Raw genomic sequence first — 14,451 nt, forward strand, 5'->3', positions numbered from 1 at the left:
TGTATTATTACTTCTTGCTGTTATAAACTACAGTGTCTATCTTTCCTCCTACCCTCTCTAAATATAAGAAGCTTGACAGAGTTTTTGATGCTTGGGCTTAGGTGGAATGTAGGGAAACCAACCTTATAATATAAGCATGCAGCAGGGCGATTACTTGAAACTGGATTTGCACAGATACTGTATTTGGCCTGGGGAAACCAGTCATTTCAGCCAGTGGGCCAGAGGTGAGGGCCACTGGTGAAAAAGACAGTTCATGTGCTTTAAGTTTATTGTACTGGCCAGTGATCAGTATGTAGAGATTTAAAGAAGAGTTACACTTGGGTAGAGATGTGATACTGTTCTGTCCCTCTGATTCCACTCGTCTGTAGTTCCCCACCCCCCACAGGTCGGATCACAGTGCTGTGCGCTCCCCAGACAACCCTACCACCTTTGCTTTTGTAATCAGGCTGCAGATGTGCTTGATGATTGAATAATTTCTGCACACCGCCGCTCCTCCTCCCAGAGGAGTCCAGCAGGCTCGCTTATGCAAGCTGTCATGTCTTCTTTTTTTTTTTTTTTTCAAAAGCCTGTGTGGATTTGGTTTTGTGTGTGTCTGTGCACACGTCTGTATATAATAGACCATGTATATAAACATGTTCTCAAGCTGTGGAAAAAGCTTTCTTAACCCAACATAACTGCCAGCACTCACCGTTCAAACCACCATAAATTAAATAAATCCACTCCCACCCCTCACTGAAGCTGTGCATATTGGCGGCATGCATGCACACAAACTCTCTCTTTCTCTTGCTTTCTCTCCATCAAAGATGATAGAAAGTCTTTGGGGGATTATTGCATATTTGTAGAGCAACAATGGAAAGCAATACTGCACAAATATCTATTCTTCCTCACCCATCATAACAAACACTGCTTTGTCTCACATCTGGCCCTTTTTAATAGCTCAAAGCCAAAAGCAGTAGCTATTTAGCAGCTTATGGAAAATAAAGCTTTATTAAAACTACTTCCTTTTTCAAGTGTTTAATGACTAAATGGCCTTTCACCTGACATTTCATGCTTCTCATTTTTTGAAGTACTGATCTAGCAAGGGAAATAAAATAGTTGTCATGGATGGATATTAAATGTCTCACAGTTTTATTCTCTAGATGAAAACAATGTTTAAGTGCATTTTTAATTTTTTTTTGGAAAAGCAGATTTAAAAACAAAGCTGTTTTAATGTTTTTGTGTGTATGTGTATGCACAAAGCATTGTATGTTGTATTTTATTTTTAGGTGTCTATGCCCAAAGGTCTATATGTCATCATTTTTTTGTTACGATACCTAAGGATGTTAGCATAAGTACCTAAAAATGAATGTAATATATAATCTGTGTGTATATGCCTCCACCACTCCTCAACCCTGCCCCTCAACCTGCCACACCTATAGTTCAGGACGTAACTTCGTTTTTAAATATGCTTTTCAATCAAGAAAAATGTTATAGTTTATTTAAAATGTTTATAATCTCGAGCATACATAAACCTACTATAAAATTTTATAGTTTGTAAAATATTTAGTAAGACAAGTGGTTTCCTTCAGTGTCTTTCAGAAGGAAACAGAAATACCTTAGCACTCAAACAGTCCTACTTGGTCTGTGATTGGAAAGTATGTTTTGAGCCTATGGAAGGCATTATTTAATCCTAAGAGTGATGGTTGTATTGTAGGTTTCAGAGTAGCAGCCGTGTTAGTCTGTATTCGCAAAAAGAAAAGGAGTACTTGTGGCACCTTAGAGACTAACAAATTTATTAGAGCATAAGCTTTCGTGAGCTACAGCTCACTGTAATGCAGTGTTTAAAATGTTGAAAAATATTCTGAGATCTAACTATTGTTAAAGCTGGATAGCTTAGAATATGGTATCCAGGATCATTTTCAGTATTTAGCATGCCAGTGGTCTTCTGCCCTGTTCCCCCCTCCCTGAATTTTAGGGGAGCATATTGCTGTGAAAGGAAAGTGCAATGGATATTTTTAAATCAATAAATAATTGGGTTTAGGATTCTTTTTTCCCCTTCTCCTATTTGTGTTGAATTGTAGTAACAAATTTATATTAAACGGTACACGCTGTCAGAACCTGTTTGGTATTTAGTCTTGACATTAGCGCATTTGATCAAACAGCGGTGTTCTCTCTCTGCCTCTCCAAAGGCAGCCCTTTTTGAGAATAGCTGTCAGGGAGTATGACTGCAACTCCTTAGCTCTCTATTTGCAAGCTCTGGAGGTGTGAAAGATGGCAGCGAATGGGGAGCTAGTTAATCAATAACCACAAGGTCAGACAGACAGTGTCAGTTTTAGTGCTCCCTGTTAGGAAGCAGCAGCAAAGGATTTGTAGGGGCTTGTAAAGGCTTAAAGAAACACAAGACTGCTGTGTGAGAAAGGAATGGAGCTCTCTCCGCTTTAGTAGAAAAGGGAGACATCTGCTGGCTTGTCTAGGAGGGGGGGAAATACGTGCAGTACTTTTGTTAATCAAGACAGACCTACAATCTCCCTTCAACATAGCTAATCAACAGGAAGGTTCTTTAAGTACTTTTAAATGAAATAATTTCATTTAGCGTTGTTCTTCCTATTAATATAGATGTATACTACAAACCAACATATGGAGTAGCAATATAGGATATGTGTGCATATAAAGTGAAAACAGTGCATGTCATTTCAAGGCATGTTTCAGTAAATAGAGTACTTTTATATTTGAACAGCAAATGTTGTGAAATCATGAATGGTGCTAAATCCTCCATGCTTACACCTTAATATGTAATGATCTTCCTTGGCCAAGTTTTTGTGCAGAAACTAAACTCCTTTTGTATAGGTGAAGCACTCAGTTCGCTGCTCTCCTGAGAGAGAGGGTATGTTAGGCAAATTAATTGTTTTTAACCCCCCCGATGTGTTAATGGTACAATACAAATGTTTCATCTTAATCATCTCTGTGTTAAACTCCAACACCATAGCTTGAGCCACTTCTTTGCTGATGACTTAATTGATTCATTAGCCAATGTAATCCCCTCCCACCCTGTTCATAGCCTGGTTTGTAGCCTGATCAAAGACACTTATTAGATTAAAAAAAAATTCTTAGCCTTCTCTTATGACTCTCAGCATATTAGAGACATATAACAAATTATTCCATTGTATCTGATTGAATAAACAGCATCAGTAGTACATAGCAACAGCATTCACCAGCTGTTTGTGCTTCATCCTATGCTACCAACCAATACTGAGAGGAGACAGGGTTATTTTAAATGTATTGTAGAATTCTTGCTTTGGAAATTGTTTTCTTTCCCTTCCTCGCACCTCATTAAGGTTAAAACAAAGAAATGAAGTACACCACATAAGTGTAATTTCTTTTCTCAATAAATTACCCACTTCAATTGACTGGTTCCAAGTGGCTCCAAGTCCGACCCTTTTATTGATAACAAACATATGATTTCCCAGATGGTGGCTGCTAGAGTGCATCTTCCTTGTACCCTCAACTTGTAAAATTGAAACCAAGTATCTTGACCCACTGAGCTCTCACCTGGCAACATCTTTAGGCCCTTGTTCTTTGCCCCACAGCAGTTATTTTCTGTCCCTTTTATACACTAGCTGTTCCTAGCACATACATTGTGGTAGATGTTCCTTTACCTCTTGGAGAGCGGAAGGGATAAAAATCAATAAATGAGATGCAGTGAGTTAAGAGGAGTGCACTTCTACCAAACTTCTTCTCCTTTATCTTCTTATCTATTTGTAACTCATCTTTAATTTTTAAAACATTAACTTTAAATTCAGGTCATTACTTTTTGTTCGCGGGTATTAGTCCACTCTATTTATTTATTTATTTATTTATTTATTTTTATGTATGTTATCACTAATCTCTTGAATCTAAAAACGCCATCTAATTTGTCAGTGACATTCTAATCAACGGTTAAGTAATTACATGAATTAAGTAATTAAATTACAAAATGGTGTATTATTTATTACCCATCATATATGCTGACACATTGTTTACTTTCGAGACAGGTTCTATTCTCTAGTTCTGCCTGTATGTTAAAGGATCTCCCATCTTTTGCCGAAACTAATCAGTTAGTAATGGTTTACAAATTGATCTCTTTGGTTTATATGCTGGGCCTATATGAGTATAATGGTTTCCAGGTGCTGTACGCAAGTATTATGTGAGCCTCTGTGGTCTAGAAATAAGGCAGAAACTTACTGAATAGGCTTTCTTGTGACATTCCCAGTTACTACTTCTTTCATTGATCAGGCATAAGCAATTTCCTATGGTATTTCAGTACTACTTGCATCTCAAAACCAGAAACTGGAGAGGTATGAAAGTGTGTATGGGCACAAGCACTGAGTGAAGAAGGGACCAAAATTCTGATAACCTCTCGAAAATGTTGAACTCAGGTTTTAGCTGATGACTTGGGTCTGCTCTTATTTTATGCAGTCCAGTTTGTCTGCTCTTTATGGTGTCTGATACAGTAGTGTACACATTGGTAGCTGCTTTGTGTGTATGTGTAGAGCAAGGAATTTGGTCAGCAGCTTGAGTGCTCATAGATTCATAGATAGTAAGGTCAGAAGGGACCATTCTGATCATCTAGTCCGACCTCCTGCACAGCTCAGGCCACAGAATCTCACCTACCCACTCCTACAAAAAACCTCACCTATGTCTGAGCTATTGAAGTCCTCAAATCGTGGTTTAAAGACTTCAAGGAGCAGACAAGCCTCCCTCAAGTGACCCGTGCCCCATGCTACAGAGGAAGGCGAAAAACCTCCAGGGCCTCTCCAATCTGCCCTGGAGGAAAATTCCTTCCCGACCCCAAATATGGAGATCAGCTAAACCCTGAGCATATGGGCAAGATTCACCAGCCAGATACTACAGAAAATTCTTTCCTGGGTAACTCAGATCCCATCCATCTAATATCCCATCTCAGGGGATTAGTCCTATTTACCCTGAATATTTAAAGATCAATTACTTACCAAAATCACATTATCCCATCATACCATCTCCTCCATAAACTTATCGAGTAGAATCTTAAAACCAGATAGATCTTTTGCCTCCACTGCTTCCCTTGGAAGGCTATTCCAAAACTTCACTCCTCTGATGGTTAGAAACCTTCATATAATTTCAAGTCTAAACTTCCTGGTGGCCAGTTTATACCCATTTGTTCTTGTGTCCACATTGGTGCTGAGCTGAAATAATTCCTCTCCCTCTCCTGTATTTATCCCTCTGATATATTTATAGAGAGCAATCATATCTCCCCTCAACCTTCTTTTAGTTAGGCTAAACAAGCCAAGCTCCTTAAGTCTCCTTTCATAAGACAAGTATTCCATTCCTCGGATCATCCTAGTAGCCCTTCTCTGTACCTGCTCCAGTTTGAATTCATCCTTTTTAAACATGGGAGACCAGAACTGCACACAGTATTCTAGGTGAGGTCTCACCAGTGCCTTGTATAATGGTACTAAAACCTCCTTATCCCTACTGGAAATGCCTCTCCTGATGCATCCAAAAACCATATTAGCTTTTTTCACAGCCATATCACATTGGCAGCTCATAGTCATCCTATGATCAACCAATACTCCCAGGTCCTTCTCCTCTTCCGTTACTTCTAATTGATGCGTCCCCAACTTATAACTAAAATTCTTGTTATTAATCCCTAAATGCATAACCTTACACTTCTCACTATTAAATTTCATCCTATTACTATTACTCCAGTTTACAAGGTCATCCAGATCCTCCTATATAATATCCCGATCTTTCTCTGAATTGGCAATACCTCCCAGCTTTGTATCATCTGCAAACTTTATTAGCACACTCCCACTGTTTTGTGCCAAGGTCAGTAATAAAAAGATTAAATAAGATTAGTCCCAAAACCGATCCCTGAGGAACTCCAGTAGTAACCTCCCTCCAACCTGACAGTTCGCCTTTCAGTAGGACCCGTTGCAGTCTCCCCTTTAACCAATTCCTTATCCACCTTCTGATGTTCATATTGATCCCCATCTTCTCCAATTTAACTAATAATTCCCCATGTGGCACGGTATCAGATGCCTTACTGAAATCTAGGTAAATTAGATCCACTGCATTTCCTTTATCTAAAAAATCTGTTACTTTTTCAAAAAAGGAGATCAGGTTGGTTTCGCACGATCTACCTTTTGTAAAACCATGTTATATTTTGTCCCATTTACCATTGATTTCAATGTCCTTAACTAATTTCTCCTTCAAAAATTTTTCCAGGACCTTGCATACTATAGATGTCAAACTAACTGGCCTGTAGTTACCCGGATCACTTTCTTTTCCCTTTCTTAAAAATAGGAACTATATTAGCAATTCTCCAATCGTTCGGTACTACTCCTGAGTTTACAGATTCATTAAAAATTCTTGCTAATGGGCTTGCAATTTCAGGTGCCAATTCCTTTAATATTCTTGGATGAAGATTATCTGGGCCCCCCGATTTAGTCCCATTAAGCTGTTTCAGTTTCGCTTCTACCTCAGATATGGTAATATCTACTTCCATATCCTCATTCCCATTTGTCATGCTACCATTATCCCTAAGATCCTCTTTAGCCTTATTAAAGACTGAGGCAAAGTATTTGTTTAGATATTGGGCCATGCCTAGATTATCTTTAACCTCCACTCCATCCTCAGTGTTTAGCGGCCCCACTTCTTCTTTCTTAGTTTTCTTCTTATTTATATGGCTATAGAACCTTTTACTATTGGTTTTAATTCCCTTTGCAAGGTCCAACTCTACTCGACTTTTAGCCTGTCTCACTTTATCCCTACATGTTCTGACCTCAATTAGGTAGCTTTCCTTGCTGATCTCTCCCATCTTCCACTCCCTGTATGCTTTCTGCTTCTTCTTAATCACCTCTCTAAGATGCTTGCTCATCCAGCTTGGTCTACAACTCCTTCCTATGAATTTTTCCCCTTTCTTGGGATACAGGCTTCCGATAGCTTCTGCAGTTTTGATTTAAAGTAATCCCAGGCCTCCTCTACCTTTAGATCCGTAAGTTCTTCAGTCCAATCCACTTCCCTAACTAATTTCCTTAATTTTTGAAAGTCAGCCCTTTTGAAATCAAAAACCCTAGTTGCAGATTTATTTTTGTTAATCCTTCCGTTTAGTTTGAACTGAATTAGCTCATGATCACTTGAGCCAAGATTGTCCCCTACAACCATTTCTTCTATGAGGTCCTCGCTACTCACCAAAATTAAATCTAAAATGGCATCCCCTCTAGTCGGTTCAGCAACTACTTGATGAAGGAATCCATCAGCTATCGCATCTAGGAAAATCTGAGCCCTATTATTATTACTAGCACTGGTCCTCCAGTCTATATCTGGGAAGTTAAAGTCTCCCATGATCACGCAGTTTCCATTAGTATTTACTTGATTAAAAACATTAAAAAGGGCTCTATCCATATCCACATTAGATCCCGGAGGTCTATAGCACACCCCAAGCACTGTCGTAGAAGAGGCTTTACTAGTTATCTTCCCCAATGTAATTTTTGCCCAGACGGACTCTGTCTTATCCATTGCATCGCTTCTTATTTCTTTACATTCTACCTCATCATTGATATACAATGCTACTCCACCACGTTTACCTTTGCTTCTGTCTTTCCTAAACAGCACATACCCTTCAATACCTGTAGTCCAGTCATGACTACTATTCCACCATGTTTCTGTTATCCCTATAATATCTGGTTTCACTTCCTGCACCAGTAGCTCTAGTTCCTCCATTTTGTTACCTAGGCTCCTCGCATTGGTGTACAAACATCTTAATTTTTGCTGTTTGGCCTCGTTCACATTTTGTACCCTATTAGACACAGTCATTCTACAGCCAGTATAACCTATTAGACTAGTATCCACACCGCCGGCGCTCCTTATATACATTCTCCTACCCACGGCTGTATCCTTTCTTACTTCATGAAAGTGAGTGGTTAACAACATGTATTAGTACAGTTGAAAGGCAAAATCTGTTAACTTCCTCCCACCAATCTGCCGGTGAGCTTCATACCTGGGACCAGGAGACTCAGGAATTCTACTCTTAGATGCTATTGACTCTCCACATGGCAATGGGCTAGTCAATCAGCTCTGATTGTGTTTTGCCACCTGTAAAATATGGCTGACACATACCTATCTTACAGGGGTGTTGCAAGGTTTCATGGATGTAAAGTGCCAAATACAATATTTTTGAATCTACTTGGCACCCTAATCATTTTAAAGGTCACCAGCCAGCAATTCTCATTTATGTCACAAATGACATGCAATTTTGAAGTTTGAATCTGTTCTGTGATTGATTTAATAGCGGTTCATGTCATAACCTACCATATGAAGTAGCGATGATGATAAAGTCACGATTTTTTTCAAAACAACCATTCTTTTTCATTTTAAAAAATCTCAAATTTTTGAAATGTTGTTGAAATGTGTGACTTTTGAAATGTTTCAAACAGCTCTAAAACTGATTTAAAACTTAATTTTTTTAATGAAATGCTTTTGATTTTCAATCAAAAATATTTTCTAACTTTTGACAAAAAATTAATTGAAAACTCAAAATGTGGGGAATATCAACCAATATAACAAACTAGAACAGCAAGAAGTGAAATTCCCTTTTCCATTTCTTCTATTATCCACTACATAATCCCTACTTAAGAACATACTTTTAAATGTAGTTCACCAGAGAAAGATTCAATAAATTTAAGGTTAAAAAAAATCATTGTCTAATAGGTCAATACATCTGTTCCTTTAAAAAAAAAAAACCTTTCCCCCTTTTGAGGCATCATAAATATGTAAATGAGGTCTATTTAATTACTGCCTGGGGCTATAAACTCACATGCTTGTGGGGAGGGAAGGCAAGAATAATGTACATAACATTTTCTTTAAAAGAGAGCAGGTCTCAGAAACACAACAGGAGAATACATTCTCTGTGCATGGAACAATATAACCAAAGAGGAACAGGAACAATTCTTTTCATCCTTGTAGATGGAGTTAGCCTGTAAAACAGTAATAATTTATTTGTGTGTGTGTGTGTGTGTGTGTGTGTGTGTGTGTGTGTGTGTGTGTGTGTGTGTGTGAGAGAGAGAGAGAGAGAGAGAGAGAGAGAGAGAGAGAGAGAGATTTTGTTGTTTTTTAAGGCACCAAGTAAGCTTCCTCTTCCCCACAGCTCTGTTGATGCCATTTAATCCTGATCAGCAACCTCTGCTGCTATCCCTCTGAACAGAGGCTGGTTGTTGTGCCGAATCCTGCTATGGTTTGCTAACGCTGATATACAAGAGACTAGAATGAGACCCAACAAAGTCATTTTCACTTGTGACCTGATACAGCACTTAACTAAATAATAGAAGGCTAGTCCCATTCCACTCTGTTGAGCTTGCCCTTGCTTAAACACTGTTATTTTCGAAGTAAGGTACAGTACTGCGGCTAATCTTCAGTAGGGTTGCATCCTCATTCAAAGAGACATAAACTAAACCAGAAAAGAACACTCTTATTCTAGAATGAGTTTGTCCACACACAGAGGTATAACTATAGCAGTGTAATTATACTAGTATAGTCGTGCCTTTAATTTTCCGCATGTAGCCAGCCCTCAGTACCTTGGCAATTATTCAGCTTTCTTTTTTCTCTATGCAATTTCATGTGCATATGGTATTCTTCACTTCCGATCCAAAACCTTTAAGTGTTGCTATGGGCAATGAAACAGTTTCCATGTTACTCTGAGGTAGCTGCATGACTATCGTGGTTTATTTCTGCATGTTGTACAGCCCTGATTTTCCTAAAAGTTTCTGAGAAATTTACCGCTCTTGGGGAAAATATGGTTTTGGACAAATGGGAGAGCAATGCATGGTTCAGGTAGCTAAGATCAACCTTCATTTACACATGGTTAACTGGAACTCAGATGATTGGAGGTATATTGTATACGGTTTATAAATCAATTTGTAAAATTCTTTGCTATCTTCTGGTATGAATGGTACTACATAAATGCAAGTCATTATCATTATCTCTATAGAATCCCCCTGCAGTCTCCCAGCCCCACATTGTATTGCCAACAGCACCACAGGAGTTTTATGTTGTTATTAGCTGACAGCTTCAGTGCCTGGTACATGCAGCCTTGCAGGGGAATCATGTTTTCTGGAGGTATTGGGGATGTCCTTGAATCTATTGCCTGGAGTAGAGTTGTATTTTGAGATTGGATTCTATAGGGTTTTAAAGCTGTGAGAGGGTTAATTAAATAATGCCAAAAAAGGGCACTTATCTCTGTTCCAAAAGCAGCTTAAACACAGCATTGTGATTACTGGCTGGTTAAGAAAATTTCTACTGTTTTGTTTGTAAAGAGTTCTTTTCCTTCTGTCCCAATAAGCAATTAAAATGCAGATAATGTATTCCAATTCTTAAGATGGATCGTTGCTGAAGTGGTGTCATGTCTGGGCTAGCTTATCTCATGATAAATACCTCTGCTGTCCACTGAAAGATTAAACGCCATGGCTACTGAGGTTGTTTTGGGGTCTTGTAAGCAGATAAGAATGTGTTACTTGTTTTTAATAAAATATATGAATCTGCATTTTCTAAAGGGTTCTTAGTGCCTGCCATTGAGAAGGTGGCGCAGGCAAAGTCTAATAATGATACTTGTACATGAAACTGGCTTTACCATTCCATGAGTATTATAATTTATTGACAGGAGTGCTTTATTGAACCCTCTTGTGTCTGGAGTGTGGGGATGAGGTGCTTGAGCTGCTGTTGTAAGAACTCATTTAGCTGTCTAGCAGAAAAGATTTTTCTCCCAGAGTCTAATCCAGCAGGAGCCATGAGAGAACGTTATCAGTTAGGTACAGAAATCTCAGACGGCTCGGGTGCGTGGGACACACGCGGATGCCATGGTCTGGAATCCATCGTGCTGTGACAGTGATGCATTCAGCATCTCCATCCAGGACAGCACAATTCCCTTTCTGGGGGCTGGGCATTCACACTGCAGGCTTTTAGAGGTGCTCTAATTGTAGGGCTTTAAAGTGATGTGAGGTGGGAGTGGGGAAGGGTTTTAGCTTCCCTAGGAGAACAAGCATCAGAAAAATCCACCCTCTCTTTCATGTGTGGGTGGAGAGCAAATAGACGTTCAGGGATAGAGCTATGATAAACAAAATTAACTGCTAGGTGTAATAGGAATGAAACTAGAATTCACAATGGCAAACATTGGAGTGCAAACTTGGAATCCTGTTGTGCCAATATAAAGTTTGCACTCATGTAAATGTGCCATGAGAATGTGTCGTGCAGAATCTGTCCTTCCCCTCTCATAGAATCATGGAAGATGAGGGTTGGAAGAGATCTCAGGGAGTCATCTAGTCCAACCCCCTACTCAAAGCAGGACCAACACCAACTAAATCATCCTAGCCAGGGCTTTGTCAAGCCCGGCCCTAAAAAACAATATGGATGGAGATTCCACCATCTCCCTAGGTACCCCATTCCAGTGCTTCATCTCCTCCTCATGAAATAGTGTTTTCTAATATCCAATATCCTAATATTCCTCTCCCCCCCCCCCCCCCCCCGCAGCTCCCTTCCCCAGTCGTTGGGTGTGAGAAAGCAGCCTCTTACAGTGTTCTTCCAAGCTGGCTATCACAGTGTTGTGAGGACAGAGAAATCAATATGGGCAAAGACCAGTTTTGTGACACACCGTGTCTGCTCAGAGTGTCATGAAAGGGGTTGGGAGAAAGAGGAGTTGGGGGGAGGGGCGCTGGCTGGCTCATCACCCTTGCCTGAGAAAGGAGTATTAAAAAAAAGCCTTTAAAACTGTTAAGCCTGTTAAGTACAATTATACATAGCCGGAGCCTTGTTATAGTTCTGCTTTTAAACAAATTGCAGTGCGTAGCAGTTGATAGTATGAATTATGGACAGAAATTGCTGGTTGGAATCCAAGTTTCCGTCTTTCCAAGCAAGTGCTCTGCCACTAAAGTTAAAGAACAGATAAAGCCAAGAGGGACTCTGTTAAACTCAATCCACAGACAGTGCGCATGGGCTGTGGGGCTCAGCGGGTTACCTTTGTTTGTAGTGCATTCCAATTGGCCTAGATGCCAAGCCTAGTTTTGACTACAGTAGTTGAAAGGCCAGAGCAAAATCCCAAGTGGATATTTATCCCTGTCTCTGAAATGGATGGAGCCATAAGTGGCATAGCTGACACTTTTAGCTGTGGGATGGGTTGAGGCAGAGATAAGAGGGATTTAGAAAACAGAATCCAGAATGAGATGCAGAGGTTACTTGCTAACCCAGTACCTTCCATGTCCCTAGCATGGTCACTGATCTTAATTCTTTACTTGCATTTCACCACCACTGAAAAACAATTCTGTGCTGATATAGTCATTATTTTGACCAGAGATGCTAATGTGCAAGTGCAGGGTAGGATGAAGCCTGACTCTGAAAAGGGGTTAACAAACCGATTTAACTCTGGCTCCTCTTGATAGCTGCTTGCATTCGCAAACATAGCTCAGCATGCTGAGTGTTGATAGTGGGGCCAACAGATCGCAGTTTTGCTGTTTATATCATCATAATTCCTTGGTGTTGTTTCTCATGTGATGATTTCCTCGTGCTATACCCACGCAAATCAAAATTCTCAACACCTCTTTGAGATGGGAGTATGCTGCTTATTTTCCAGATGCATAAAATGAGGCTCAGAGAGTTTTTGGCTTCCCTAAGGTTACATAGCAAGTCAGTAGCAAAGCTGGGGATAAAAACAGAAGCAAAGATTTTTCAAAACCAACTAGTAGTTTTTGTGGCTTACAGAGAGACATCTTAAAGGATCCAGATTTTTAGAGGGTGGCTGTTGCTCAGCACTTTTGAAAAATCAGACTCCTTTAAGGTATGTCAAGATGGGCACCCAAAATCACTAGTCACTTTTGAAAATCTTGCCTGAGTCCTGAATCCTAGTCCTGTGCTCACTGCCATCACAACTCCTTCCAGAACCATTTTAAATGACATTTTATATCAAGGCATTCTTATCAGTCTAACTGAAAGTACCGAGATCCAAAGCTTTCCTAACAAATACTTAGGCAAGTATATCTAGGCTCAGTTGTGTAATCCCAGTCCTTACTTGCTGGCCATATAATGGTACAGTGCATCCAAAATACTTGTGAGAGCGAGAGGTATTTTTTTCCATAGAAAGAGGAGGGCAAGTCCTTTATGTCCTTGTCTTCATAAAATCCAGACTTCTTGGACATTGCCAGCAGTTTTGCAGTTTCATTTTAGTGGCATTTGGTGAAGTAGTTCTGTAGTTCTTTGTGTAAAAGGAACCTTTGTCATTGACTTCACAAAAGCTCCCAGTGGAGTTTGCTTCACCTAGCTAGGTGTCATCATGTGACTTTGGAATGTCATTGTTGAATTTAAAATACAGAGCCTCTGCCTGTGCATACCTTGTGGGCCCCCTGACAGAGCTCCCTTTCCCAAACTAGAAGAGAAAAAAAATCATCCCCAGGAAGGAAGGATAAACCTGTGATGTGTAACATCCATGGTTTCTCTGTTAGTAGAGTAGGCAGAAGTGCATGAACTTTGTTCAGTGATCTTTCCTCTTCTTTTTATCTTGCAGATTGAGGGATTTTAATGGCTTTCAGGTAGAAGCCAAGTGGAGATAATCAAAATGAATTCTATGGACAGGCACATACAGCAGACCAATGACCGGCTGCAGTGCATAAAACAGGTAAGCTGAAACTGGAGACCACTACTATGAGTAAAGCTAGAGCAGCCACTGCATTGCGTTGCCTGGCATGGCACATAGTTGCTTTTGGAGCCTGTATAATGATCACCCTCTTTATCTTTTTGTAAGGGGTGTGGAGGGAACCTTTTAATCTGGCTGAGTAGACAAACGTCTCCTGAAAGGATCGCCACAGAACAAAACCTTTCAAACTCTCCATTCCAGAGAGTCATCTGCTTGGGTTAATCAGTTTGCTCCCCAGAAGCAGAAAGTGATGAACAAACCAAATGAATGAGTTCATAGTCAGTTGATGTTTGTTCTTAATGTGTGGTTTTTAAAAATGTTTCTGGCTAAATAACAACTAAGCTGAGATTTAGGGACTGAAGACTGGGGCTAAATTTTCATAAGCATCTAAGCCCCATGTTCAGAAATGACGTAGGCACTTGGGAGCCTAAGTTTCATTGAGGGTCAGTGGGACTTACGCTCGCTCCCATTGATTTCAGCAGGAACTAGTTGCTTTGAGGATCTGAGCCCTAAATACCTAAATCACTTTTGAAAATGGAATTTAGGCTCCAGAATTCCTTTGGGGCTTTTTAAAATGTTACCCTCTCTGCATTACTGGGGGAGGAAAGTAGTAGTTCCAAATGCTTGTCTAATTGATGGCAGAAGAAGCTGACACCATCTCTGCCTGCTCATTCCTCCTTGTGAGCTGTGCTGCCTGACTTCCGCCCTCCAGCTGCATACTTTCTCTGACAGGAATCTGTCGCTGTGGGTGAGTGATGGTGGAGGTGCAGTTTCTCAATCTG

At 40.0% G+C, this 14,451-nt stretch overlaps 1 protein-coding gene across 32 annotated transcripts in view; it reads left to right on the plus strand.

The window, feature by feature from the left end:
• Positions 1-14,451, plus strand: part of ZMIZ1 (zinc finger MIZ-type containing 1) — a 504,711-nt gene that overhangs the window by 267,373 nt on the left and 222,887 nt on the right. For 31 of the 32 annotated variants that reach the window (XM_043518779.1, XM_038410178.2, XM_043518791.1 and 28 more), the window contains one exon: positions 13,541-13,651. In XM_043518779.1, the coding sequence (XP_043374714.1) occupies positions 13,592-13,651 (60 nt within the window). In that variant the 5' untranslated portion in view covers positions 13,541-13,591. Of the gene's footprint in view, positions 1-4,382; positions 4,395-13,540; positions 13,652-14,451 lie in introns of those variants that run through there. The other variant, XM_043518776.1, reaches the window with a different exon arrangement.

Source organism: Dermochelys coriacea, chromosome 7 (assembly GCF_009764565.3).
Source record: "Dermochelys coriacea isolate rDerCor1 chromosome 7, rDerCor1.pri.v4, whole genome shotgun sequence".
NCBI classification, from domain to species: Eukaryota; Metazoa; Chordata; order Testudines; family Dermochelyidae; genus Dermochelys; species Dermochelys coriacea.